At 59.9% G+C, this 27,056-nt stretch overlaps 1 protein-coding gene across 2 annotated transcripts; it reads left to right on the top strand.

The window, feature by feature from the left end:
* Positions 1 to 27,056, top strand: IGFBP4 (insulin like growth factor binding protein 4). 2 transcript variants are annotated; one of them, XM_024193422.3, is made up of 4 exons: positions 1 to 536; positions 23,528 to 23,691; positions 24,278 to 24,412; positions 25,244 to 27,056. In XM_024193422.3, the coding sequence occupies exons 1-4, from the start codon at positions 191 to 193 to the stop codon at positions 25,376 to 25,378; spliced, it is 780 nt and encodes a 259-aa protein (XP_024049190.2). In that variant the 5' UTR covers positions 1 to 190; the 3' UTR covers positions 25,379 to 27,056. The 2 variants fall into 2 exon arrangements, with proteins under 2 accessions (XP_024049190.2, XP_026510523.1); XM_026654738.1 differs by lacking the exons at positions 1 to 536; positions 23,528 to 23,691 and having other exon boundaries at positions 23,698 to 24,412.

The raw sequence follows: 27,056 nt of genomic DNA, 5'->3' as shown, positions 1-27,056 counted from the left end.
CAGTGCGGAGTCTGGATGGCTGCTGGCTGGGCTGAGAGCAGGCTGTGAAGCCCTCTCCTCTCCGCGCGTCTGGGGGGCAACCCGGCTGGGACCCTGCTGCCTTCCTTGGCCTGCGCGCTCCCTCTCCCCCCTGCCCTCGGCTGGCTGGTCCGTTATTCGCCATAGCGCCTGGTCCGTACGCCCGCCCGCCATGCCCTCAGGCGGCCTCTCCGTGGTGCTGCTGCTGGCCACCATGGGCCTGTGTGTCAGCGACGAAGCCATCCACTGCCCGCCCTGCTCGGAGGAGAAGCTGACCCGCTGCAAGGCGCCCGTGGGCTGCGAGGAGCTGGTGCGAGAGCCGGGCTGCGGGTGCTGCGCCACCTGCGCCCTGAGCAAAGGGACGCCCTGCGGGGTTTACACTGCCCGCTGCGGCTCCGGGCTGCGCTGCTACCCGCCCCGGGGGGTGGAGAAACCCCTGCACACGCTGATGCACGGGCAGGGCGTCTGCACTGAGCTGTCTGAGATCGAGTCCATGCAGGAGAGCCTCCAGCCGGCAGGTAAGGGGGCTGGGCCTGCGTGGGGGGACACGCATGGGAAGGGAGCCCCCAACCCCCCCCCAGGTCAGAGCCCTGCAGGCTGGCACCGAGGGGGTGAACCATGGGCTGGCACAGAGGGGCAGGTATGTGTGGGAGGGAGGGGTTGGCTGTGCATGGACACCGCCGTGGGCAGGAACACACTCTCTGGCATCGCTGCCCGGGGTGCTGGGGGGAGGTGAGCTGTACCTACAGCTGGTCCTTTAACACCCACTGGTGCCCCCCCAGCTGTGCCAGCGACGGGCCCCTGTGGGAAGATGCTAATGGCCAGACTCAGCTGAAAGACAGAGCCGGATGGTTTGGGAGGGAAGGGGTTAATGCCAGTGGCCGGTGCTCGGGAAGAGGCAGTTCTCTGGGTATGGTGGGCACAAAGGGGGCACTCAGAGGAGCCCGGCTGGCTGCAGTAGAGGAGCTGGCAGACCCCCTGGCCCAGCCCGGGGGGGCAGCCCTGCGGCGCTTGTCGGCCAGGGCAGAGCTGGGCTGGTTCTCTGCAACAGCCGGCATGAGGATCCCAGCGCCTAATGTCGAGCTTGCCCAGCCTGTGCCAGGTGCCTGCGTTTCCCCCAGTGCCAGCCGCGGCGGGTCCCTTGCCAGGTGAGGAAACCCACCGATTGCCTCGCCCGTCCTCGCCCTGCCAGTGAGGGGCCCCCTCCCCACGGTGCCCTGAGTCCAGCGAATTAACTGGCCCAGCCCTGGCCGAGTGCAGCCTGGGCTCCGGGCTGTGGGGGCTCTGGGCCTCTGGGCCAACCCTGAGCCGGGAGCGCCCCAGGCTGCCTCAGCTTTCCTGATCCATCGCCACAAGGTCAGATTTGCATCCTCTGGCCCCGCCCCGGCCCCTCTGGCCCCGCCTCCTCCCCCAGCGACACACGGAGGGGTAGGAGACGGGGGCTGTGTCATGCCGCTGCACGAGCCCCTGTTCCACGGGGCACCCTGTGTGCATGGGCCTAGTCGCATCATCTGGCCATGCCACAGACCCCCCCCTCCCCAGGGCACGCGCTCGGCAGGCCGGCTGGGGGTTACAGAGCAGAGGAGCCCAGTGTCGGCGGGTAGATGGAGAGTTCGTTCCCCTTGTTCAGAGGGACACGCTCCCTCCTCCTGTTCCCTGGCGCCCCCCACCCCCGTGCCCCCTTCCTCCACTGGGCCACCCAGCAGCTCGGGAGGAAAGAGGCCTCCGGGCACAGGCTGCCCTCTGGAACCAGGGTCTGGCCTTGGCCCTGGGGCTGGGAGTCAGGGAGGGGCTGACACCTGGTCCCCACCCCAGCCAAGAGCCTGGGAGTGAAGGACGGACCCCTTGCAGCTCGGGCTAGGGAGAGCCGCAGAACGGCACCCAGGGCGAGTGGAATAGAAATATCAGGCATCCACCCACCCATCCGTCCGTCCATCCATCCATCTGTCCACCTATCCGTCCGTCCACGGGCTGCTCCTCCAGCCATTACATCTCTGTGCCGCCTCCTCCCCCTCCTGTACTGTCCCCTCTCTCTTCCGCTCCAGTAGACTTGGGCTGGGGACACCGGGGTAGCCTCGGGGTACTGGGGCTGGCTGGCTGTGGTGCCTTTGGGGCGTCCTACTGGAGGATGGGCTGGAACGATCCCCAGGCCTGACCTTGCCGCATGCGGGTCTGTGCTGGGCCAGACTGCAAAGGCCTTGGGCGGATTTCCCGAAGGGACCCGCGGGAGCTCGGCAGGTGCCCGGTTCCCATTGCACCGAGGCACCAAAGCCTCTTACGCAGCTTTGGAAAATCCCTCCCTTGACCCTTGTCCCGCTGGTGAACTGGAATCCAACGCCAGCTCTTCCCTGTGACGCTGGCCTGCCTATCCCAGCCCCCTCTCCCACTCCGACACCATGGGGATGGGCACTCATCTACCTCCCTCCCCGCCTAGCGAGCCCTGGCCTCTGCCCTGCCTGGTTGCTGGAGTGTGGGAGTTGGGTGCAGGGACGCGGGCATGAGGGATGCTAGGAAGCCTGCAGGGCTTCCGGCGTGTTCAGCTGTTGTCCTCTGCCCTCGGGCCGCCTGCTGCTTTCGGCTTTGCCCTGCATAATTCCGACTTTCGCCCCGAGTCTTCAGGAAACAGACTTGCGCTGACCCCTGTCTCCTCCAGCATTGCAGGCTCTGGCTGGGGGCAGAGGCCCAGGACGCGGGGCCCTGGGATCTCCAGCCAGCTCTGCAGGTATCCGGATGAGTCTGGGCATGGAGAGCAGGTGCATTGTTCCTCGCGGAGCGCGCCAAAGCCGGACCCGCCTGGGCTCAGGGCGGCCCCATCAGCACAGTGCAGGTCACGGGATCCTGCCGCCGCCCTCCTCCCCTTTGCCGCCAGCTTCCCTCCTCTCTCCCAGTGAGCTCACACCCTCTTGGAGGCATCCCCGAGGCAGCCTGGGCCATTGGTAGGTGGCCACCTGGCCAGCTTGTGACTGGCCTGGCCGGCTTTCCTAGTGCCTTGCTGGTCGCCGCTCTGAAGTCATTTGCTGTTTTTCTGCTGTGCCCACGTGTGGCCATGTGTGCAGTGATCTTAACGACTGGCCGTGCCCGCCATAGCTGGGAGTGCGCTGTGGCCACCTGGCCACATGCATGCGGCGTGCGTGGCAGGACGGATGCCAGCCAATGGGGGAAGCGGTGCCCTCATCCCGCCTCCGAATTCCTCCACGTCCCGTGTAGCTTTCCGAGAGCTGAGACCCTTCCTGGCCCCGCCCTCAGACTGGCCCCGCCTGGAATCTGGACCTGCCCACAGCCTGGCTGGTTTTTGTGTGCCTCAGAGGCGGCAGCCCTGCCCGTTGGGGAGAGCTCAGGGCTGGGGGGCAGTAGAGGGGTTCTTAGGTTCTGTTCCTGAACCTCCCCGTGCCCCAGGTCCCAACCTGTCAAATGGGCGTAGCAGGCTGGCTAGACTGCGCATGTATCACCAGTGTCCTCTACTGGATAGAATAAGAACTGCTCGCCTGTGTGTCACATGTCCGGTACCGACAGCAAGCGTGGTTGTTATTCATTATCCGTATTACTGTCGTGCCTATGAGCCCCAGGCACGGACCACGACCCCTTTGCGCTAGGCGCTGTACAAACACAGACCAAAGAGCTGACAAGCTCCGGAAAGAGAAACCAGCTGGCTACAGCCAGACCAATGGGGGAGTCCCAGGGAGTGAGCCAATGTTGTGTGAATAGATGAGCCAGACACCGGGCAGGCCCCAGGGCAGCACGTGCAGCAGGAACAATGGGGTGGGCGGGAGGAAGTTTGTTACGTGGCAGGGAGCTGGTGCCGTTGGAGCTGGACGAGATGAGCATACGTTACTCCCCCTGTGCATTATTGCCAGGGGGGTCTCTGGTAATTCAGTGGTGAGTGACGTTCCCTGCCTGCACCGGGGACCCCCAGACTTCCCTTGAGAACTGAGCAGCCTACGTCCCTCTGAAAACACAAGCCGTAGTCGATAGCCAGCACCACCTGGCTGAGATCCCAGGGGCCTGGGGAAAAGCCCCCCATTGATGCTGCAGGCTGGGGGGGCACAGGGCACCCCGGAAGGGGGGATGGCAGGTGGTTGGAGAGATGGGTGGACTGGGTGGGGTTCAGGGCTTGAGGGCCGTGGCTAGGGAGGTCTAAGAATGACTGCCTAGCACGCTCGGCCTGGCCCTGCAGAGCGTTCCTAGAGACCCGCTGAGCCGCTGTTTGTGTCCGCCAGGCAGACGTGACTGGGCAGACGTTAATGTGTAGCTAGGACAGTAAACACGGGTCCCCAGTACCAGGAATTGCGCCTCCCAGGAACAGCTTTTTCCCCTGAAATCCCCGGCTGGGGGCAGGGGGGCTTTTTGGATTGCTCTTGAAATTGTAGCCCAGGCCTGGCAATCTTTGCCCTTGACCACAGGGCCTGCGGTGTGACGGGCCGGTGCTCGCTGGAGCCGCACACCTCGCCAGGGAGCCAGGGGAGCAGACGGCTCCTCCGCTGCCCTGTCCCCGCCCGGATACGGAGAGGGGGCCCTGCTCTGCTGAGTCTGGGATGAGAAACCCGGCTGCCTGCCCAGGGCTTGAAAGATCTTGGAGTTTGAAGCTCACCGGTGGGGCTGAGGGACCCCCCACCCCTGCCCCCACGGTAGCATCACCCCGGCTGTTCATGGAGCGGTGTTGATGGAGGCGGCTCTTGCAGCTGGGCGGCTGAGCGCCAGCCGATGGGCAAGGCAGGCAATGCAGCGGGAGGCACGTTACCCTTCTCACTCATGCTCCCCGCCCCCTCGGCTCCCGACTCCCCTGAGCTTTGCTGCACTTCAGGATCCAGGACCCCGAGTTGAAGGTTCAGGCCCGGTAAAGGGAAGCCAGCCCCAGCCCCTCAAGGACGGGGTTTATCTCCCTGCTGGAATCGCTCAGCCCAGCCTGAGAAGGGGGAGAACAGCCAATGGGACACCTGCTTTGACCCGTACTTCCACTTGGGCTGCCCCGGGGGAGTTCACTGGCCCCCCGGCGGTGCCCCTAGACTCCCTCCGGAAGGCTCCAGGCCCCGCAGGGGTCAGCGGGGCAGGAGGGTGCTGTGGACGGGTGCCACGTGACGAGGCCGTGTGTAGGGCTGGGCCTGGCTAGCGATTGTCCTCCCGCTCTCGGGGCTGTGTTTGCGGACGAGGTTGGTGGCTGATAACAAGGTGGCTCCCAGCAGAACAAATACAGAGATGTAGCCAGGCAGGTGTGTGCCTGCCCAGCAGAGCCCTGTGAATGCGGGATGGGCTGGGAGAACGTACACCCAACCCGACGGGAGCCTGGCTGGAACTGGGGCAAAGAGGAAGGGAAACCAAGAGGAATCAGCTGGCTGCAGCGTTCCATGTCCCTGGGAACCCCACAAGTTCACTGTTTCATCCTATGAAAACAAGATTGCAAACTCTTCTGGGGAGGAGCAGAACTGGATTAAGAGAGGCCCAACAGGCCTATGGGCCCTGGCTTCTCGACTTATATCATGAGATTGGAATATCGGCTTTTAAAAAGCAAACGAAAAACAAATGCTCCTGGCAATCCTGGATGAAAGAAAAGCTTGAAAATATGACCAGAGCATAACTGGTGTCTGCCTGAGTTTGCAGAGAGCCTGGAACAAGAGCTCAAAGGCGTGTGATCCCATTCATCTTAACTCAGAAACCTGTTGCCTCTCCAGAAAGGAGAAGGGTGACAAATTGGGGGCGGGGCCATGGGATGTGTGTTTAGGGTCCTGGATTGGCTTAATTTGGTGACGGACAGGATCCCTGTCTGTGCTGGAGGCACTTGGGAAACAAAAATCCAGTCAGGTTTGGATTTGAAAAGATGCACCAGGCAGCTAAAAGCTCCAAATTTGGCTTCTTTCAAGCAACAGCCAGGGCTTCTCCAAAAGCAGCCCCTGGCTGGGTTTGCTCAGCTGCCGGCATGAGAATGAATTAAACCCAGCTGCAAGGCCAGGCCATGGCACCCCAGGGACTCCTGGGCCATTCTCAGGAAGTGCAGGTAATTAACCCTATTTCGGCTGCCACCCCCAATTACCAGGCAGGCTCCAGAAATCGTGAAATTTAAACATAAATAAATAAATGTCGGGTTCTTGTATTTGCTGTCTGCGTCGTGAGGTTGAGTGGTTTTAATCTTTTCTCCACAGTCACAAGAGCTAGCAACTTCCTGGGTTTCTTTAATGACAGCCAAGATTCTCACCTGATCACAGGGCTCCAGGAGCTGGAAATATCCAAGGAGACTTGCCAGAAGCCTGAGAGTTTGCAACACGGCTGCATTAGGCTAACGGTGCAAAGTCCGTATGGAGCCAAAGAACGTTTGGCTTGTCAGAACACAGGAACTGCCAGACTGCGCCAGATCCGAGGTCCATCCAGTCCAGCGTCCCATCTCTGCCAGTGGGCAGCAACAGCTGTCTCAGAGGAAGGTGTCAGAACCCCATGGTCAGCATAGGTGCGACAATCTACTTCTGCCACATTAGCTCTCATTCTGATCTCTAATAGTCAGAGAGAAGTTTAAACCTTGCAGTAGGAGGTTAAATATCCCTTCCAAAATGGGTTGTCGTTAATGAAAAGTCTGGGTGTTCTTGTTATCCAGATGTCTAGCTCCTTTTTGAATCGTGCTAAATTCTTGGCCCCTGCGACTTCCTGTGGCAATGAGTTCCACTGTCTAATTCTGTCGGTTTCTGTCTTGTGGCATTCAGCAGCAGTTGCTGCTCTTGAGCGTGTGTGTGGCATTCAGGAAAAGGCGAAGGAGGTTCCCCCCCAACACTTGGCCATTAGTTAGTAATGATTTAGTACTGGATAAATATGTCTGGGGAAATTTGACCCTGTGGGAGCTACATATATGTTGTGTGGCTGCTATGGGCATGGCGGGGGATGGAACCTCTTCCCTCCTCTCCACACGGACACGTGGACACCAGTGAACATGCTAGCCCCTTGTTAGCAGCCTGATTTGCACATGGTTCCCATGGCACCTTGCTCTCCGCTGTGTCTTTCAGTTTTTCCAGCTGCCTTAATTTAAATCTAGCTTGTCTCCGCGCTGGCAGAGGTGTTCCCCCCCACGGTGTGGAGAGGGAGCTGGATTATGCTGGCGACGGGCCACGTGCGGCTGGTTTTAAGTTTGTTTATGGGACAGGCTAAAAATAGCAGCTAGGAAGAATGGAGCTAACAGGCAGCCGGGTGAGCCTGACCAAGGGCAGGGGAACCAGCCCAGTTTGGTCTGGTCATTTCTACCTGGGACACGCTATCTATCTGCCTAGCGTGGATCCGGCTTCCTGCTCGTCTCGCGTCAGGGGGCATCCCAAGTCTGAGATTTGAACCTCTCCGGCAGCCGAGGCTCTGGGCACAATTGTTCTGGTGCTGACTTAGCGCTAGTCCCATCGGATACGCTTTGGGCATCCATCAGGCGATTTCTTTCCTTTGATCCCAAGGGTTGACTTGGCCTGTGTGTCCAGCCTAGGGGACCTTTCCTCCGCCGGGATCACATCAAGCGTGGGCCCAGGGAGCAGAGGAAACACCGGGCTGGTTGCCGAGTAACATGGCTTCAGGGAAATGGGGCTGGCACGGGGGCGATGCGACCGTCGGACCCCGCTGCCAGGGGTGGGGGCTGCTGAGAGGAGGGGAGGTGTTGGGTAACGGCTCAGCGTCTGTTCTGCTCCGGCAACGTCCCAGCTTGTTCTGGAATCAGGATATTGTAACTGGCGACGTTGCAGCGAGCAGCGTTACCCAGCATTGCCTGGCACTGACCCACAGCTCCCCGAGGCTTTCTCGAGTCTCGAGAGAGCGAAAACAGGATCCGCCGCGCCTGGGAGTTAATGGCGTCTCTCTGTTCTGGAGCAATGTAATTCTGGGCCCCGCTTGTCACCAGGCTTAGCAGTGCTGACATATGATTGCAGGGAGATGCGCTGCCTGTCCAGGGAGGAGGAGAAAGCCAGAGGGGTTATGGGAACGGAAAACCCAGCTCAACCAGCATCAGAAAATAGAGCAGCGCTTCCCAGGGTATCCCGTGCCTTTGAGAGCTCTCTGGCTCCAGGTGGATCTGTCCATCTGTCTGTGGTTTTCCATCACACTCGTCACCCTGGGAGCAGCACAGGTAACTCTGCCACGCCCACCCCAAATTGTGGCCAGAGTTTGGGAGCTACTGAAACACGGGCGTGGCCTTGTCCTGCTGTCTGTGCCTCAGATCCCAGGGAGGAGCAGCTAGGCAGGAGGTCTGGCAGGGGGTGGGGGAATCCAGTCTGTGCCCTCTGGTGGGGTGGGAGGGACGGGGGCGAGGAACGGACGGTTGGGTAAGACAGACAGACCAGACAGCCCTCTCTGTTTCTCCGTGGCCCAACCCCCACACCTCCCTCCCCCAGGGCTTCCAGACTCAGCCGGCCTGGCCTGCAGCATCCAGGTGGGCGTCACGCCCTGGGAGACGGGGTGTCCTGAGTGCAGACACGGGCGGGGGGCTGTGCACATGCAGGTGTACATCCAGGTACGCGTATCTAGATATGCAGGTGGCCCAGCAAACCCCCCCACTCCGGTGCGCCCTGGCTTGGCTCCAGCCAGGAGAGGAAGTGGTTCCCCTCCCTGCAGAGGTTCCACTAACAAACAGACGAGGAAGCAGCCCTGGTTCCCCCCTCCAGCTCCCTGCAGCCAGCTCCAGCCCTGGGCCCTTCCCTTCGCCTCCTGCCTGACCTGCTCCCTGCCCCCCCGCCTGACCAAGCCCTGCTCGGGCCTTCCCCAGGCCGGCCCCTGCCAAGCGAGAGGGGCTCAGCAGCCAGAAAGGGCGTTTTACTTCTCCCGCTCGGCCACGTCGGTGCCAGGACCACCCGCAGACGGTTACCGTGGGGGCTAGGCTCCGGCCCACGCCTCTTTGGCCTGGGGGGCTGGGCTCTCATGCACGGCGCTGGCTCCGGGTACTCGGACCCTGCTCCCCAAACCTGGCCCTATTGTTCTCATCTCCGTCCCCCCGCCCCCCCGGCCGCCTTCGCAGCCACCGGGCGAAGAAGCAGGTGAAACCCAATGACGGCCGGGGCTTTGCTCTGAGACGCCGGGTGACCCTGGGCTCTGGGGCAGGTTGGGCTGGGACCAGAACTGTGCCTCGGGGCGGGGGGGCTGTGACTGGTATTGGGACTAACGCTCCAGGGTGGGGACGTACACACACTCTATAGACTTGGCTGTGTTTGTGGGGGTATATTGCCCCTCCCCCCCCCCACACACTTCCCTGCCTGGGAGACAGTGTGGGTGATTCAGCAGGGGGCGTTCGTCCTTCCTTGGCATGACCCAGTGCTCGGGGCTGCAGTCCGCTGGCAGGGCCGCTGTGCTACCCAGCCTGTGATTGTGCGCCGGTCAGCGCTCGTCACCCAGTGCAGGGGGCGCCCAGGTGTCCTGGCCAGGAAGGGGTTAAGGACAGAGCGGCTGGCTCTGGGGAGCAGCACTTCCTTCGGTGGCTCTGTTGTGATCCTGACAGGCGTTTGGCTGGGACCCCACAGATGGAGCCTGGCTCAGCGTTCCATTTCCTAGAGGGAGCCGAGCCCTCCGGCTTCACTTGGAGCAAATAGGCCAAAGACTGAGTGACCGAATGAGAACGTGAGAAAGGAGGGAGCTCAGCATGGCAGCAGGGCAGGGGTTAACTGGGGGCTTTCATTCCCCCCTGCCTCAGCCCTGGCCCGCCCCCCTCCAGTCCGCTCCCTGGCTCCACCCTGGCCTACAGAGTCATGGGAGTCTCCCAACAGGTTCACACTGGGTGTGAGTCCCTCCACGTCAGAGGGGGCGAGAGGAGCCGGAGGCCCTGCGGATCCGCTCCCTGGGGCTGCGCTGGGCTTCAAGACGCCGGGACCAGGCGTCTCAGCACGACCCCCCCAAACCCCAGTGTGTTGACAAGGTACCAAAAGCCAAACAAGTTCTGCCAGGGAGGCCAAGAGCACAAAGAGCAAAGGTCCCGGGAAAGCGCTTGGCTGGGAGTGGCATGGCCACAGAGGGGAAAAAATCCGTTCTAAGGAAAAGGGCAGAAGGACCCATCCCCAGCCCCTGGTGTTGGGGGGCCGCAGGGCCGGTGGGGAGCTGCTCCGAGCTGAGGGACTGCAAGGAAAAGGTGGGGCGGGGGAGGCAGCAGGATTAAGGGGGGATCTTGCCTTCTAGGGGCACCCAGTCGCAACACGGGGGAAGGGAAATGTGAATATCATGGGCCCTCTGCTGGGAGGAGCCGGGCCCAGCCGGTCTCAGCTGTGATCGCCTCCTCCTGGCCCTCCAGCTAATACAACCGTCCTCCCACACTGACCCCTTCTCCGGAGCCCTGCCCGATGGGACCCAGCGGACTGGGCGAGAGCTGGTGTGTCGTCCGGCCCCAGCTCCGTGCTGAGACGGCCCCGGGGGCGGGCGTGGGCGGGGGCTGGAGCTGCTGTTCCGTTTCGGGCCCGGCACCGGCTGCAGGTGTGTCCGAGCAGGAGGCACTTGCACTGCTGAAAGCTGCAGCTATTTATGTCCGGCGTCACAGCACCTGCTCTTGTGCTGAACCTTCAGGGTGTCCTCGAATGTCCCATCCGTGCTAACCAATGTCGGCAGCACGGCCCATGGAGCTGCAGCGGGCGGACCTCCCCAGGAATGGCTTGAAACCCACAGTTTATGTTTTGTGCCAACCCAGCAGAGGCGGCACATCTTCCCAGCACGGAGCTACCAGGGCTGACACCACTGGTGCACGAACAAAGGAGTGGGCTACCGGCAGCTAGGCAGTCTCCACAGCCGAACGAGCTCTTCCGCCGGACGGGGAACGTTGGTGGGCCCGGGGGTTGTTGGCAGGCAGCTCGCACCGCGGCTGTCGCGTGAGTGGCTGGTTAGAGGGATTTGCACGTGCAGGGCGATGGGGCTGGTACTGTTCTCCTCGGGCTATGCCCGCGGGCATTTTGAGGGCTCTGCAAGCTCGTCAGCCTCTCGCAGGGCTAGTGCACGTCTGCTGGTGAGCTGGCTGGCAGGCCGCGGGCTCCCCGCACGGCTCGCTGCAGCGTCCTTTACCGGCTGGGCGGCTAATACAGATATTGAGGGAACAGTCACAATACATGACTTAGACAAAACAAGCTAGTAAACTCCAAGCTATTTTTCATTGTGGCAGATTCTGCTCCAGGAATCCAGTTGATTCTTGGCTCCGCCGGCCTCTTTCCGTCTTCCCTTGGCTTTTCCTTCTTCTGGGTCATGCTGCGCTCTCCTGCTTCCCCTTCCAGCCGCCCTCCGAGGGGGAACAGAAAGGCCCACGCTCAAGCCACAGCCGCGGGGGTGGGGGGCGGGGTGGGGGGTTGCTGCACCTTGGGAATCTTGTGCATTGTGCCGGGTTACCATGGCAAGTGGCCCCTCCATGGAGTCAGAGAAAAGTGGGGCTGGAAGGGACCCTGAGAGGTCATCAAGTCCCGCTCCGATTTGTTCCCGTCTTTCCCCAAGTGCGGTGCCCAGAGCTGGACTCCAGCGGGGGTCTCCTCTGTGCCTACCAGAGCGGGACAATCACACCCCCGCACTCGTGGTACGACACCCCGGTAGGCGGCGCAGCTGCGGCCCGTTGCTGAGTCCGAGTCTGCCTGGTTAAAGGCGGAGTCAGCCGAGGGAGCAGGCTGGTCTGGACAGGCAGCCTGCGTTCCATGCAAAGCACAGCATGAGGGGCTGGCAGGACGCGCTGTGGGTTTGGATTGCTCTGTGCACAGACCTGGACCTGTTGCAAGGTTGACTGGAGCCAGCGGTGGCTGCTGCAGCCTTCAGTTCTCCTGGAGGGAGCATAGTCGGTCCCCTTGCAAGGTTTCTGTCCCCCGCTTCCTCCAGCCCGTCAATATCGACGGCTCCTGTGTAATGTTGCTGCTGCGCTGCCCCAAGAGATGCTGGCAGGCAGAAGGGCAGTGCCCGAAGGACTCGTCTCCTGGGAAATCCAGCCCTGCCCTAGGCTTCACTAGCAGACCTGGCCACTGCCCCCCGGGCCAAATGTAGCCAGCAGAATATATCAAGGAGTGACTCTGGCTACTGGCTCTGGCCTGTCTCTGCCCCGGGCTGCGCGAAGCCACAGCTACCAAGGGGATGGACAAAAGCACATTCCCACGCCCCATGGCCAGCGAGAGCGCCGGCCCCCTGCCTTGCCCAGCAGCCGCTCTCGAGGGAGGTGGTGCGTGCAGCGGCCGTGTGGAGAATGGGACCTCCCAAGCTCAGCCTATCGGGGCCGCAGCACATGGAACCCCAGGCCCCACTCTCAGCGCTGCCTTCCCCCCAGAGCATGTGTGCAATGCCCGCCCCACAGGCTCCGGCCCTCGTGGTGCCGATACAGGGTCAAAGCCGGGGAAGCTTGTGGCTGACGCCCGTGGGACATGCACTTGGCCTGCATCTGGTGCTGACCCCAGGCATGGCGGTGTGAATCCAGAGCCACTCATCTGGATGTATCCCCTGGGCCTGAGATCCAAATCTCTCCCCGTAGCCCTGGATTTCACGTCAATGCTGAGTCCATGGCGGCCTGGGGGCTAAGTAGCCAGGTCACAAATGCACCCCAAGGGCTCCAGTGTCTTCACGCTGAGTGCTGCGAGATGCACTCCCCTGCAGGCTGGGGGGGACGCCCTGGCTGACGCCCCCCCTCAGGTGGTAGTGCTGTTTGCTGAGAGCGCTGGCTGCATTCCTCCAGGCCAGGCGGACATCCCTTTCCTGTTTGCTTTCTGCACAGCCCTCAGCCTGCAGGCTTGTTATTGTGAACTCTCCACGAGCCCTCTCCCAGGCGCGTTCAGCCTCGCAGCTCTGCCAGCACCAAAACTGGCTCTAGCCCCATTGTTCTGCCGCCCCCTTCCTGGCCCGGCTGCCCCCTAAACAGTCAAAGGTCAAGGCCTTTATCCCATTTCCCAGTGGCCGCCAGCCAAGTGCAGCCATGCTGGGGAGCGACACGAGATTTTTGCATTAGGCAACATTATTAGCTGGCTTGAGGAAGAAATGGGGGGAGGTCGTTTCTAAGCAGGGCTGAGAACATGACCCCGCTCAGGCAGAGAGGTGGCCTGCACTCTCCTTCAGCTGTGGCTGGGGAGGCTCCCTGTCCCAGTAGATACGGAGCATTACATACTGGGAACTAGACTGGGACCTGCAGCCCTTTAGGACAGAGTTTGGCCAGCTCTGGCCTCAGACCTGGTGTTGGCTGATTTGAGTCAGCGAAACTCCCCAGGCCACGTGGAAGTTCTCAGACCTGGAGACACTGAAACTTAATAGTGGGGACCTTAAACCTTCCCGTGTGTAGGGTGCTGCTGGGCCAACCAGGCAGTGGCTGGATGCTGGATGGGACCGGTCCGTGGGGGGCTCCAGATTCTTGGAAGACACTTTATTTTCCCCATATGCTTGGACGAGCGGGGAAGAGCTTCCTAGGTCCCACCCTGGCGCATGCAAAAATGCCGAGATCAGCGTGAGAGCAACAGCGTTGGGACCATTGTACGGGGACCTGCTCGGGAACCTGCTCAAGTCACCCCAGGAGCAAACAGCTCCTGCCCCCAGCCCTGGGACCCTGACCTGCAGCCAGGAAAACCAGACCGGGCGTTTCCCAGCAATCGTGCGCGTTGCAGCCTCAGGCCGGATTATGGACCCTGCTCCTCCAAGCTGTGTGAATCCTTTGCCTCTTCAAAGCACTTCCTGTTTCAGCTGACCTGCCCAAAGGGTCTTTGCTTTATTTAAATCACTTTAATCGGTCCCATTTAGATTCAACACCTCTATGCAGTGTGTGTGTGTGTGGGGGGGGGGGGGGTTGGAGGGGTACAGGGGGCTTGAAGTCCCTTGGTAAAACATTTCGCTCTGCTTCTCCCCAAATGCCTCTTCCCGGGAATGACAGGGTCTTGCAAGGTGCAGCGACTTCAGATCCGCCTGAGTGTGCCCCAACTGGGCAAACAGTCCATCTGGCCCGGCAGGTGACCCATAGACCACCCTGCCCCAGTTTGGAGGGGGATCCTCCCCCCGACACATCCTGAGATCCCAACCGGCTGGCTACCAGCTCACAGCGTGTGGCATGGCCATGCCGTGGGGCAATCAGCGGCCAGTGCGAAACCTCGCCACGTCCCGTCAGCACCGGCGCCGCCCTGGTACAGGGTCTCCGGCCGCTGCCACCTTTGGTTTCACGTTTCACATTTCAAGGACTCGTGCTGTTCCTGGAAAAGGACAGATTACATGGAAAGCAAACAACAAACAGCAAACCGGAGAAGTGTCCGCACTGCGAACGTTGACCTGGCGCCTGGCAGCGGTTCCATAAATACTTCCCTGGGCCAGTATGGCAGGACTCTGCTGGTGAGCACAGGCCCCCGGGGCCTACCCACAGACTGGCCTTGTGGCAGGGCACTGGTCCCTTCCCCTCTCTGGGCTTGTGTGGACTATCAGCTCTGCAGGTAGGGGCTGTTCTCCCAGGTCCGTGTGCAGCTCCTAGCACCGCGGAGCCTCCGATCCTTGCTGTGGCCTCGAGGGGCTACCGTAATAAACATAATACCAGCCACGGGCAACATCTGCTTCCCTGCAGCCGACCCAGGGGGTTTCATTGGTATTCACTCTGATCGCTGGGGGAGCGGGAGCCGCACGGATGCAGACTGTAGCTCCCGCCCAGCCTTGGGTGGGAGAGCCACTGTCGGCAGAGATGGGGCAGATAGACGGGAAGCCCGTGTCTCGCTCGCCTGAGCGCTTTGGCCACTATTTGATGCCACCTTCCTTCCAATCCACGTGATTTACTCCTATCAATCGACATTTGCTGGGAAAAGGGTCCTTTATCTTCACCTTTAGCTTCGCCTTGTTCCTCCGTTAGAAGTTCAGGGCAGCAGGTTCTTGTGTTTAAAACCTGTCTCTGCCCGGACACCCTCTGTGACCTTGGGGTCAAGTGACTTGAGCCACTGCCCCGCTAAGTGCCTCGGTTTCCCCATCTGACTCCAAGCAGGGAGGGCTGGGGGTGGCAGCTGTCTGGAGAGTGCTTCCCAAGGCTGGGTAGCAAAGGCTCTAACGTGTGTTCCAGACTCATAGACTCATAGACTTTAAGGTCAGAAGGGACCCCTTTTCTCTCCTCTCCCGTGTGTGAAGGGAACTGCCCCAACGTCCAGCCCTGGCTCCTCCGAAGAGGAGAGCAAGGTCGTTGCTTGCCCTCACCTTGAAAACTTTCCTCCCAGCGTGGCTGGGTGAAGTTCAGAGCTGGATGGATCCCGGCAGCGGAGGCTACAGAGGGAGGTCGTCACACAGCACAGGAAGGGCATTTGCAGTTTGCCGCTCGAATGGTTTGTTTCGTGTCCCCTTATTGTACTTTGCGTCTTGGCAAGTGGTGAGGAGTTACCATGCTCTAGCGAAGTGCAGGAGGAGATAACCTTCGCAGGGAGCGTCCAGGCATTGATCGCCACCAGGTCAAATTACCAGGCTGGTTTAGGCAGGGCTCAGGGCCAAGTTACCTGTAAAACTCTGCTAGAGTTTGGCAAATCAGCAGAATTTCTCACCTTCTAGTGCCAGGAACCATCTCTGTGTACAGAGGGCTTTCAGTCAAGTCAGCACAGCTCATGTTTGCTTGTGCTGAAACCGAGTTGTTCGATACAAAAATCTCCCTGAGCGGGTTAGATTTGGTGTTATGATTAAAACCAAACCTTACCTCATTTCATATTACCACTTCCGCCTGGGGATTGTCTAAAGGACCTGTGGGAGTTAGGCTTGTAAATCTGACTCCTATGACAGGTCCCAGGCAATAGAGCGAGAAAACGACAGTTCTGATACATTTCTTAAAAATCAAGGGGGCTTTCTAGCGTATTGTGCATCGACAGCATTTCACCACATTTCTTTGGGCAAATGCTTCTTCCTCTGCACTACTGATTAGTTTAAACTGTAACTGCACTTGGAAATGGACTGTGCTACAGCCTGTTACAAGCAGCGTGGGTTTCTGTAGCTTTCTGCTCTGCAAAACTGGGCTAACAATGTCCAAGAGTGAACGGGGCCCGTCCCATTCCTGTTACAGCCCAAATCAGTCAGGATAAAATCCACAGAGCTGGGTTCCAAAACCAGGCAAATCTTGTGTGTGTGTGAGGGGATGTGTGTGTATGTGTGTGTGAGGTTGTGTGCGTGTGAGAGAGAGAGAGAGAGAGAGAGAGAAAGAGAGGGGATATGTGTGTGTGTGAGGGGATGTATGAGTGAGGTTGTGTCTGTGTGGGTGTACGTGGCTGTGTGTGTGTGTGCATGTGAGGGTGTGTGGGTGTGCATGTGAGGTTCTGTCTGTGTGTAGATGTGGGTGTGTGAGGGTGTGTGTGTGCGTGCATGTGTGAGGGTGTGTCTGTGTGTGTGTGAGGGTGTGTGTGTGTGTGCATGTGTGAGGGTGTGTCTGTGTGTGTGTGTGAGGGTGTGTGTGTGCGTGTACGTGTGTGCGCTTTCTTATTTCACCGGCACATCTTCAAAGCGTATGTGGCTGCAGATGTGATGTTCCCCTTTGCTGATAGACTAAGCCCATGCTGCGGCCATAACAAGCCGGAGACCTCGCTAGTGACATGCGGCTGTGGAAAAGGTTTGCATGGCAAAGACAGAAAAGAAAAAGCCCGGCACACGCAGTGGAAAAATGTTGTTTGAACCAAACATGGAGCTTTAAGGATCCTGAAATCAAAGGAACCTGCAGCTTTTAAAAAATGCGGAGCTAACCAGCGCTGGTCCCATGACAGCAGCCTCCCCGCCGCCAGCGTCTGCTATTGCAGTCCTGGAGCCGCGCTTCGCCCAGACGGAGTTCAGAACATCCTGGAGTTCAGAACTGGACTCTGCTTTTTTATTCCTAGACTTGTTTCCTGCTTTCCCCGTCGGTGCATGTGAATGACTGGTGGGTTCTGACTCCCCGGGCAGGGGGCACGGCTCTCCCGCTTGTGCCCAGCCACACGAGCACGGGAATGTCTGCAGACTCAACCCCGCTGTGCTCTGTCATTGGCCCGGCCTGCAGCCTTTTGTGCCCAGTTCCTTCCCCGGAGTCCCAGGGTAAGGCTCAAGTTCCTTTTGCAAGTGACAGCTTGTAAATGAATATCAAACAAAACACACTGGGAACAGCAGAGAGCATCCTGGGAAAATCCTGCTTCCCACAATGTGCTCCGCTCAGCTAGGACATGCTGTCCTATCTCAAAGGAGCAGAAACCTTTGCCCTCCGGCGCCTGCCCCCTTGGCAAAGCAGCTGGGCTTGGGCTGTGCGGGGAGGGCTTTCGGGGTGTCTGACTGAGGCAGAGCCCAGAGGATGGGCTGCCCTGCTGCCAACTGGGTCGTCTGGCGAGAAGGTGGGGAGGGCCAGTGGGAACGGCGCTGAGGTCAGACTCCCACCCCAGCCGATGTTCCCTGAGTCTGGAGAACGCCGAGTGAACGGCAAACGGTTTAGGGGCGTTTTCCCCAAGGGCGAGCGAAGGGGGCTCATGCATTCCGTGACTTCTGATGGCCTTGGTTTCCATAGGACTGTGCATGCGTGTGTGTGCGCGTGCATGTGGATCCGTGTGTGTGTGCGTGCATTGTAAGCACACGTGCAAAGCAATATCCAGAGATAATTGAGAACCTGGAGCTCAGTGAGGGTCTGAGCCGCGGGGGCAGGGGGGCTTAGAACAGGCCAGTCTACCGTCACGCACAGCGGTGCAAGAGAATCGAAACTTCCCATCCCTCTGATAGGCCCGTATGTTCGCTGCCCTGGCTCAGGCCCGAGGCCCGTCCCGCGCAGGATCCCATCTGGCCAGTACCACATGCGTCAGAGGAAGGTGCCAGAGACCTGCGCTCAGCAGCCTCTGTTTCTAAGCCCTGTAGTTAGAGAGTAGCACACACCCCGGAGCAGGTTTAATCTCCTTTCTAAAGCTCTTGTTACGGGATTTACTACGATCGCTCTCGTTAGCTAGGTACGAGTCTAGTCCCTCGTCGAACCTTGCTAAGATCTCGGCTTCAATAACATCTTGTGGCAATGAGTTCCGCCGTCTAATTATGCATTCTGTGAAGAATTTCCTTGCATCGGTTTGGAAAGGCCGACCTTTCCGGTTCATTGGACGGTCCCTTCTTCCTGTGTTATGAGACCGGGAGAGCAGAAGCTCCAGACTTCCCTTCTCTAGACTACTTACTATTGCCCGGTCCCCTCTTACGTCCTCTCTAAGGCAAACGAGCCCAATATTTTCAATCACGTTTCTAGGAGAGTCTTCTCAGGCCCTGATCATTCTCATTCCTCTTCCCTGAACCTCCTCGAGCACTGCAGTGTCCTGCCTGAGCCGGGGCAGCCAGTGCTGTGATGGCTCCAAACTCCTGGGCTACTGAGGGAAGCCCCCGGGGGCCTTACACTGCCCAGCCAGGCTGTATTTTTTTAAGGGGAAGTATTAGTGGATCTGGCCCCACTGTGTCTGCAATACCAGAGCAGGGAAGGTGCAGAGGCCACAGTGAAACTGGAAAGGAACTGGGGCGGGGGGGGGGGAGGGTTGAGGTTGGCGAGGGGGGTAGTTTAGCTGAACTTTTGTGAGCCCCGCAAAAGTGTTGATGAAAGTTCAGGGCCAGTTTGTGGGCTGGTTGGTTGGTGCGCTGGGGCTGCCCGTCGTGCTGCTGCAGGACATCACTGGGGAAGGGCAGCCCCACTGCGCTCCCCCAGCAGCGGGCCCCACGGGGCGTGGGCAGCACCCCCCTGAGCCCAAGGCCGCGGGTGCGAGCGCTCGGCCAGCCAGCCCGTCGGTGCCGCTGGAGCTCAGACAATGAAACTTGAGCTCGTTGGACACGGTGCATTTCCAGCGCGAAAGGCTCGGCCAGGGAAAGGAGCTGACGTGCAAGGCCTGGCAGAGCCCGGCGCCAGCTTTCCATGCCGAGGGGATAAAGTGCTAGAACGAACGGGGAACAAAGCGGGGGGAGTGGGGGAGTCTGAATCAGGCCGTCACGGAGAGAGCCATCTAGGCAGGCAGGGGGCCGGAGCTCGTTTCTGTGTAACGATGCCCGTTAGGCCTCCGGTTGGTGGCCTTGTTTTATCCCGAGTGCGAATGGGACAGACGCATCGCTCCAGGCACCCGCCCTGGCATGGATGGGCACGGTCCTGGGTCCTCCGAAAGCCGCCCGTGGCTGGGAAAGTGGGTGATTTGCCACCTCCTGCCTCGTTAGTGCAGCGCAGCTGGAGGATCTCATGGCCCTTTGGGCCTCACTTTTCCGAGCTGGCCACTGATTTGGGGAAACTTGGGGGTTTCTAACACCTCCAGCTCTCCAGAATTTGGGAGCCTGGCGGAAGAGCTTTGGGCTGCACGTCTTTTTGCCTAGGAGTCGGTCCCTATCTGGGACTTGAACCCATGAGCTCTGGTTCTGGAAGCAGCTCCTGCGTGAGCTGAAGGAGGAGCGGCGCTCGGCGTTAGCAGCAGTGGCACCGCTCTCCCCTTCGCAGGACTCCAGCCATTCTAGGGCCAGACCAGGCCATGCGTCCGCCAACAAGCCTTCCCGCTGAACTCGTCCAGCGGAGCCCGCATGGCACGAAGCCACATCCCATTCAGTGCAGGATGGCAGCAGGCGTAACTCCACTACGGTCAGTGGGGTTACGGGCAAGGGGGAAACGCTCGTCGCGGGAGCACCCCAAGATCGGGCCCATCCGGATTCGGACCAGGGATGCAGGGACAGGACGTGCTGGCATTAAACCCTTTTCCCAGCGGGGATCAGCCTCCCTTCGAGCTCCGGCCTTGCTGTTCTTGCCCCCAGCTGGGGCTGGCAGGTCTGGGCCCACCGAGACGCCTTGGGCGAGGGTTATGCCATGAGACAGGGGCCCCCGAGCGGACCCCTCTTTGGCTCCCTGGCCATCTTGCTGGATGCACCCAGAGGAAGGTGCAGCTGTCTCCTTGGCCTGCTGCCTGCTCGGGCCTAGCGGGTATAAATAGAAGTGGGGGGCCAGGGAGGGGAGGAGTTTGTTGTGGTTACCATCCCGGGTAGTGACAGATCTCTTGGGGAAACGCCAGCCGGAGACTGTCACAGAGCTCTGGGGCCCAGCCGGCCTGTGGGGAAGGGGTCCTGGGGATGCACAGAGCCTGCCGTGCCTCTCCTGTCAGATGGTGCCGGGCCACGGGCCCCAGCCTCCGTTAGCAAAGAGAGCCGCTGGTCTGTAGCTGCGGACACATCACCTGGCCCATGAGGCTTCTGGAGCGGGGTGGGTGGGTGTTGCTGGCAGAGGGGAGGGAGCCGCGCGCAGGATGTCAGCGCTGATGTGGGATATCGCACAGGTGACCCCAGCAAATGCTCTGGGTCCTCGTGCATGGGACGTTCTCCGTCCCTAGAGGGCAGGAGGGAGGGGCAGGGTGCATGGGAGGACAGGGGGTAGGGTCACTGGGACAGCCCCTGTTCGGGGGCCAGTTGAATGTGTGCAGCTCGGCTGTCATCAGCCAGCCAATAATAATAAAGCCATGAGTGCAGCCCAGCATGCGTCCTAGGAGACCCTACACTAACAAACCAAGGTACACAGCCTAGCACACCTGAGCAACTCCTCTCTAATCAAACCAGCACTGGTGTGCACCCCTCCAATAATAAACCACTCGTCATGCGCCACCCTACAGTAACCAACCAGGCTGTAAAGCACTGTCTTTATCCGTTGTCACACAACAATCAACGCTGAAAAGCTGCTGAGAGGGGCCCGGTGGAGAGGTGTGGGGGTGGAGGTACCAGGGGCTGTATGGGGAGCTGGAGGAGGGGTGCAGATTGGGGGAGAAGACTTTTTAAGCCCGGCGTTAGAGCTAACTGCTGCCCCCCTGCCCCCCTAATGGCCGCACATCGGTTGCCTCGGGTGGGAAGGGGCAGGTTACGCTGAACTGCTGGGCTGATGTGCGAACCCATTTGTATCCTATGTACATTCCCGGGAGCGAGGCCAACTTTTACATAACAGATGGAAACTTTTATTCAGCCCATTTGGAAAAGGGCTCGGGAGCAAAAGCGTTTTGGAGTCCCGGTGGGAGGGAGCGAACTGGGCACAGAAAAGGAGCCGGGAACTCGCCCAGAAGGGGGGCTGTCAGTGGGCCAGTTCGGAGCAGGGCTGGGGGCCAAAGCTGGCTGCTGCCTATGGAACCGTCTCTTTGGGCTGCAGCCGGGGTTGCTGGGGAGGTGCCCCGGAGCTGGGCGGCGGGGTCGTTCTGGAGAGGCAGGCTGGGCAGCCGCTGGGCACTATGGCGGGCAGCTTGGGAAAATCCAGTGGTGACGAGCGGCACTAGAAAGATTGACATGCAAACAAACTCACTGGCGCCAAGCTCCCCGCAGGGGCCACAACAAAAACTGGGCAGGAGGGAAGAAGACATTTCCTGCGTCCCTCTGTGGCTGCTGCCGCCCTGGTGAATTTCCCCCCAAGCCAATGGCTGGAAGAACGAAGAGGAGGGTGGCCTCAGGGTTACGGGGAGGAAGAAAGGCCCAGTGCCTAGGGCACTAGCCTGGCACTCACTGGTGTATCAGTTCCCAGCTCTGCCCTATTGCTTTGTCGGCTGCTGCAGTTACAATGGGGATATGGGCACCGAGCCCCCATCCGGGATAAATAACGATTGTGAGTTGTGTGGCTACTGCGGTGCTTGGGGGACAGAGACACGCCCAGCCAGACGGGCCGACACGCCCTGGCTACATAAGAACATAAGAACGGCCGTACTGGGTCAGACCAAAGGTCCATCTAGCCCAGTATCCTGTCTGCCAACAGTGGCCAATGCCAGGTGCCCCAGAGGGAGTGAACCTAACAGGCAATGATCAAGTGATCTCTCTCCTGCCATCCATCTCCATCCTCTGACAGACAGAGGCTAGGGACACCCTTCCTTACCCACCCTGGCTAATAGCCATTAATGGACTTAACCGCCATGAATTTATCCAGTTCTCTTTTAAACACTGTTATAGTCCTAGCCTTCACAACCTCCTCAGGCAAGGAGTTCCACAGGTTGACTGTGCGCTGCGTGAAGAAGAACTTCCTTTTATTTGTTTAAAACCTGCTGCCCATTAATTTCATTTGGTGGCCCCTAGTTCTTGTATTATGGGAACAAGTAAATAACTTTTCCTTGTTTACTTTCTCTACATCACTCATGATTTTATAGACCTCTATCATATCCCCCCTTAGTCTCCTCTTTTCCAAGCTGAAAAGTCCTAGCCTCTTTAATCTCTCCTCATAAGGGACCCGTTCCAAACCCCTGATCATTTTTAATTGCCCTTCTCTGAACCTTTTCTATTGCCAGTATATCTTTTTTGAGATGAGGAGACCACATCTGTACGCAGTATTCCAGATGTGGGCGTCCCATGGATTTATATAAGGGCAATAAGATACTCTCCGTCTTATTCTCTAAGTGCCATCGAGAGCTGTGGCCCTGCACGGGAACTCAAGAGACCTCAGTTCTAGTCCCAGCTCTGCTGCTGTTTCACTGTATGGCCTTGGGTGTGTCTTTAATCTTGTTGTGCCTCAGTTCCCCCGTCTATGAAATGGGGAGAAGGATCCTGGCTTTCTCCTGCCTCTTTGTCTGTTTAGACTCTTCAGCCTTCGTCTGTCCGCACCTGGCTCGAATTTAACACAGATCAGTGAGACTAGTCAGAAAGGTGAGGAGGAAATACCTGAAGTGCCATGCAAAGCAACCAAGGTTTCTGGACTTATTAAGCGGCTGGGTGACATTTAGGCAAGAAACGGTGGTTTGGTGGAACTGGGCAAATCCCTCGTTTTGGCTGGTGAATGAGGGGCCAGCCCAGCTCTGCTCTAGTGTCTGTAGGCGGCCGGGAGAGCAGCTCACGTTGCCGGCTTCTCTTTCCCCGTTAATGCGTGGTACTAGGGCTTGGTTTAGCGGGCTGGGCCTTCCCCCACGGGGGAAGAGGGATCGCCAGCCACAGCCCCATGTAACGATCCGAGTCAAAATCTCATGTTATTCTGTCCTGCTTTGACACTGCGCGTGTGACCCCGGTGGAGGCGCGCCAGGCTGTCCGGAGCAATCCGCCCGTCTGGCCGCGTCTCACCCACCAACAGGAGGTGGGAAGGTTGGTCCAGCCAGGCGCTGGCTTAAAGTGACCCCCGTACGTCAGTGCTTGGCTGGATTCCCGGGACTCGTCCGTCGAGTGGGAACTAGCTGTGGGGCCAACGTGCGAATGGGGGTGTCTGTAGCAAAGGCGTTGCTTGGAGCTGGCCTGAGACTTCGTTTCACACGGGTCACCACTAGCTCCCAGGGCACAGCCGCAGACAGGAGCAAGCGCTACCGAGTCAGGCCTGGCCCAGGCTTCCCTGACGGTTACATGGCCCCAGCAGCACAGCACTGTCTGCACAGCTGGTGCATTCTGGGAGAATCGGAACAGCAGCCCTGTCCTAGCTATCTAAACGCCCGGGGACCCCGTGCAAAGCATATCAAGTGCACGTCAGAGCCACGTGCGGAGTCAATCCTGTAACAAACTCCCTGCGGCTTTGCACCATGGCCAGCTGCAGCGTACCCGACACCTCTGTGCGGTGGAGGGGGCAGGGAGGTGCAGAGAGGGGGAGCAGGCCAGGGCTGCGCTGGCTCCAGTTCCCGGATATCGCTCCGCAAGGCTCCTGTCCCAGCCCGCCCGAAACGCTGCTCCCCTTTGACTGCTCCCCTCTCTCCCTGACCTTCCGATTTTACAGATAAGGAGGAGATCGACCACCCCAACAACAGCTTCAGCCCATGTAGCATCCAGGACCGGAAATGTCTCCTGAAGCAGCAGGCAAAAACCCGCGACCGGGTGAACAGCGGCGTGAAGATGAGGAGCAACGGGAACTCGCATCATCGGGAGGAGACGAGGCAGATAGTGAGATGCCCCTTCCACTCCCTGCATGGGGGCTGCTGCTGCACGGGCCTGGGATCAACTCCCTGGTGCCTCTCCGTGCCCAGCAAGTGGCTGGTGTTTGAGGCTGCAGAGCAGGCCCCAGCGGGCGGGTCGGTCGTGCAAGCAGCCGGCCTGGGGTAGCTTTGGTTTGTCAGGGGTGCGCCGTCCGGTTAGCCACTGTCCTCGCTCTTCACCGCTCCTTGCGCCCCAGACAAGGAAATTCCCCACTGGGGGCGGGCGGTGCAGGCCCCCCAACACCGACACCGACGAAGGGGAAACGAGCAACGGCCCCCATGGTCCCCAGGCGTTGCAGGGGCTACAGCAGGGAGTGGGGCTCTCCAAACACCCAGGGGGTATTGTACCCTCATGCCGAGGGGGGGGGGGGCGTTTGCAGCCATCCCCCCCCCCAGGGAAAGGAAGCTCAAGGTGCAAGGTATTGTTAGTGGCTGCCACGTGGCGGGTATCTGGCCACGGATGGGAGAGGGGGACTCCAGCCTGTCTAGGTGGAAGGAGGGAGGGGGTCTTCTTCCTCCCCCGAGCTGGGATCCGATCAACGCTTTCTGTGCAGGCCCAGGGGTCGTGCCAGAGCGAGCTGCACCGAGCCCTGGAGAGGCTGGCCGCATCCCAGACCCGCACCCACGAGGACTTGTACATCATCCCCATCCCGAACTGCGATCGCAACGGCAACTTCCACCCCAAACAGGTACGGCCTGCGCCCCCATTGCCAGCAGGAGCCCCGGCCTGGGGCTCGGGGACAAGGACAGCCGGAGAGGGGCACACGCCCATTGTACAGCTAAAGCTGTGGCTGACCCACAGGCATGGGAATCTGGACTCCTGGGTCCTCGCCCAACTGGGTGACCAAGGACCACATAAAAGCCCCTAATTTGGGGTGTTCAGCACCCACAGCTCATTGATTTTGGCCCTTCTGAAAGCCAGGCCCCAGGGGCCTCAAGTCGGGCCCCCAAACTTAGTGGGGACAACCGCTGAAAACGTAGCCTTCGCCTCCACGTGTCCCGGTCTTCCCGGCTGCAAAGGGGACCCTGGTGCCTGCTCCCCTCCCTCGCAGGGGGCTTGCCAGGCTATGAATTAATCATCCCCAGAGGGTGCTTTGGGATCCTGGCCCGGGAGGGGTGAGGGCTGGGCAAAGAACCACTAGGAGCACCCTCATGGTGGGAGGCGTTTGACCCGCCTGGGCCAGGTCACCCTTCGCCACGAACCGGAACGGACACCTCCTCCGTTCAGCATCGCTTCGGCCACAGGCCTGCCGTGGCTCTGCCCAGCGCTTCACCCTCCTGGAAACCAATGGGACCTATGGGCCCGGGTGCTGTGCTGTCTGTCGGGTTCATGGGGAGCCCGCTGAAATCAGTGGACGCTGTACTGGGCCCATCATGTTTAGAAGCAGAGAAGTAGAGCTGGACTCAGCTCCCCATGCTCACGGGGCAGGGCCAGACGTGCCTCTCTGCCAGCCCAGGGCCGGACGTGCCCCACTGCCGGTGCAGCAGGGACTAACCAGAGCCTCCTGTCCCATGCGCAGTGTCACCCGGCCCTGGACGGGCAGCGTGGGAAGTGTTGGTGCGTGGACCGGAAAACTGGCCTCAAGCTGTCAGGAAGCCCGGAGCTGAAGGGCGACTTGGATTGCCACCAGCCTGTGGACGGCGTGCGAGAGTGACTCGGCGGTAAACGGGGGACAGGGAGATTTCCTTGGCGACCGGCCGGGGCCGAGCCAACCCATTGGTGCTGTTTCTGAGTGGAAAGGAAGGGACACGACCACAAACAAACCTCGCTGGGTTCGGGGGATGCCAAGATGTGCTAATGCCCTCGCGGAACTGCTGTCGCGCCCCCTGTACCTCAGAGCCGCTCTGCCCTGCACCCCCTGCCCACGCGCCCCTTGATTCCGACATTGCAATTCTACCCTGGGCTCTGTGCACGGACGGGGGCGCGCCCTGGCTGACAGGGGGGTGGGGTTGGGCCTCCAGGCCAACATGACCACTAGCAACGAGTAACTCTAGGGATGTCACACTCAGGGGTACGTTACCCCCCAGCCTCTCCGGCCCTGGCCCCCGGACAGTCTCCCGGTGTGACCCCCTCCCCCAACTTCCCACTTTGCTCTCGCTCGCCCCGGCCAGCGGGGGCGCCGTGGAGCTGCGGCTTTGCCAGCCCTAGCGCTGTCTCCGGGGCAGGCGCGGGGATGCGCTGCAGCGGCCGGAGGGAAGGAGGGGCTCTTTGGAGATCACTTTGCCACAGTCCGATGACAGACAGCAACAGACACAGGCCCCCAGGGTCGCCTCAGTGCTGCCGCCGAGTATTTGCCTTATATTAGACGCCTCGTCATGGCCCCGCTCAGGGTGGCTGCAGGACTGTTGGAGTCGCAGCCCTGCCCCCCACTGCCCCCATTTTTTCAGTGTGGTTTCACCAGAAGGTGTGCTAGGATTTCCCGGCATTCCCGTGCCCTTTCTCCTGGGCCTGCCGGATTAAGGCGTGGGGACTACAGGCTTGTATCTAGGGCCCCAGCACTGGGAGCCATGTCATTGCATCCGAATCTCCGCTTTCATTTGCCAAAAGAAGAAGTAAGTTGCTAGCCCTCGTGATGGCAGAGAAACGCGCAATGATATGACCCAAGTGCTACTTACGGAGGCAGTGAGATCTTCCTGAGTCTTCAGAGAGCCTGAAACAAGAGCTCGGAGAAGGGGGGGGCCTGCTCTGCTCATTTCAATGGGGTGTTAACTCCAGGCCCTGCCAACCCCACCCCAGCAGAGGACTCTGTATGGCAGGAAGAGAAGCGTGCAGTGGGCTGGTTCCCCCAAGCAGATACACCCCAGCAGGTCAGGTAAGTACCCGGGGCGGGGGGAAGGGGGGAGGCTTACTGCCACACCTGCCTGTTAAGAGGAGCACTAGTGGGCTGCTCACCAGACAGTTCATGGGTGGGTGATTGGAGGGGCGAGCCAGGGGAGGCCCCTTGTTGTAATGTGCCTGGGATCCTAGATTGCATTGATATGGCCTGTTGACACACAGGGCAGCATGTATCCGTGTCAGTGACGTATGTGTGGGTAGGAGCGTACGGGGTGGGTGACAGGAGACGTCTGAGAAGGTCTGAGGGAGGCAGGTAGCAATGGACCCAAGATCCCTCTCCAGTGTTTCCTGGCTCGTCGCTCGCACTTATTGTGAGCCCCACAAGCTCTGCCTCTCACAGTCCCTGCAGTCCCGCGATTCGGGGAGAACTCTGGCGTGCCTTTAACAAGTGGGACATTTCTTGCCCCGCTGGCTGCAGGGAACAGCCTGAACGCGTGACCCAGGGGCACCCGAAAGGCTGCAAACCCAGAAGACAAATAAAACGCGACCCAAATTGA

This window comes from Terrapene carolina, unplaced genomic scaffold (assembly GCF_002925995.2).
Source record: "Terrapene carolina triunguis isolate 2854851 unplaced genomic scaffold, T_m_triunguis-2.0 Scaffold193, whole genome shotgun sequence".
NCBI lineage: Eukaryota > Metazoa > Chordata > Testudines > Emydidae > Terrapene > Terrapene triunguis.
Note: the sequence above shows the minus strand (reverse complement) of the source record. Positions and strands in the feature narration are given on the sequence as shown.

What these genes read in the sequence shown, in the direction of transcription:
- IGFBP4 (XM_026654738.1), top strand. Translation starts at nt 23,717, where the DNA reads ATGGGGGCTGCTGCTGCACGGGCCTGGGATCAACTCCCTGGTGCCTCT. An exon ending in GCAACTTCCACCCCAAACAG is followed by an intron (nt 24,413 to 25,243) that starts GTACGGCCTGCG and finishes TCCCATGCGCAG; the next exon opens with TGTCACCCGGCCCTGGACGG.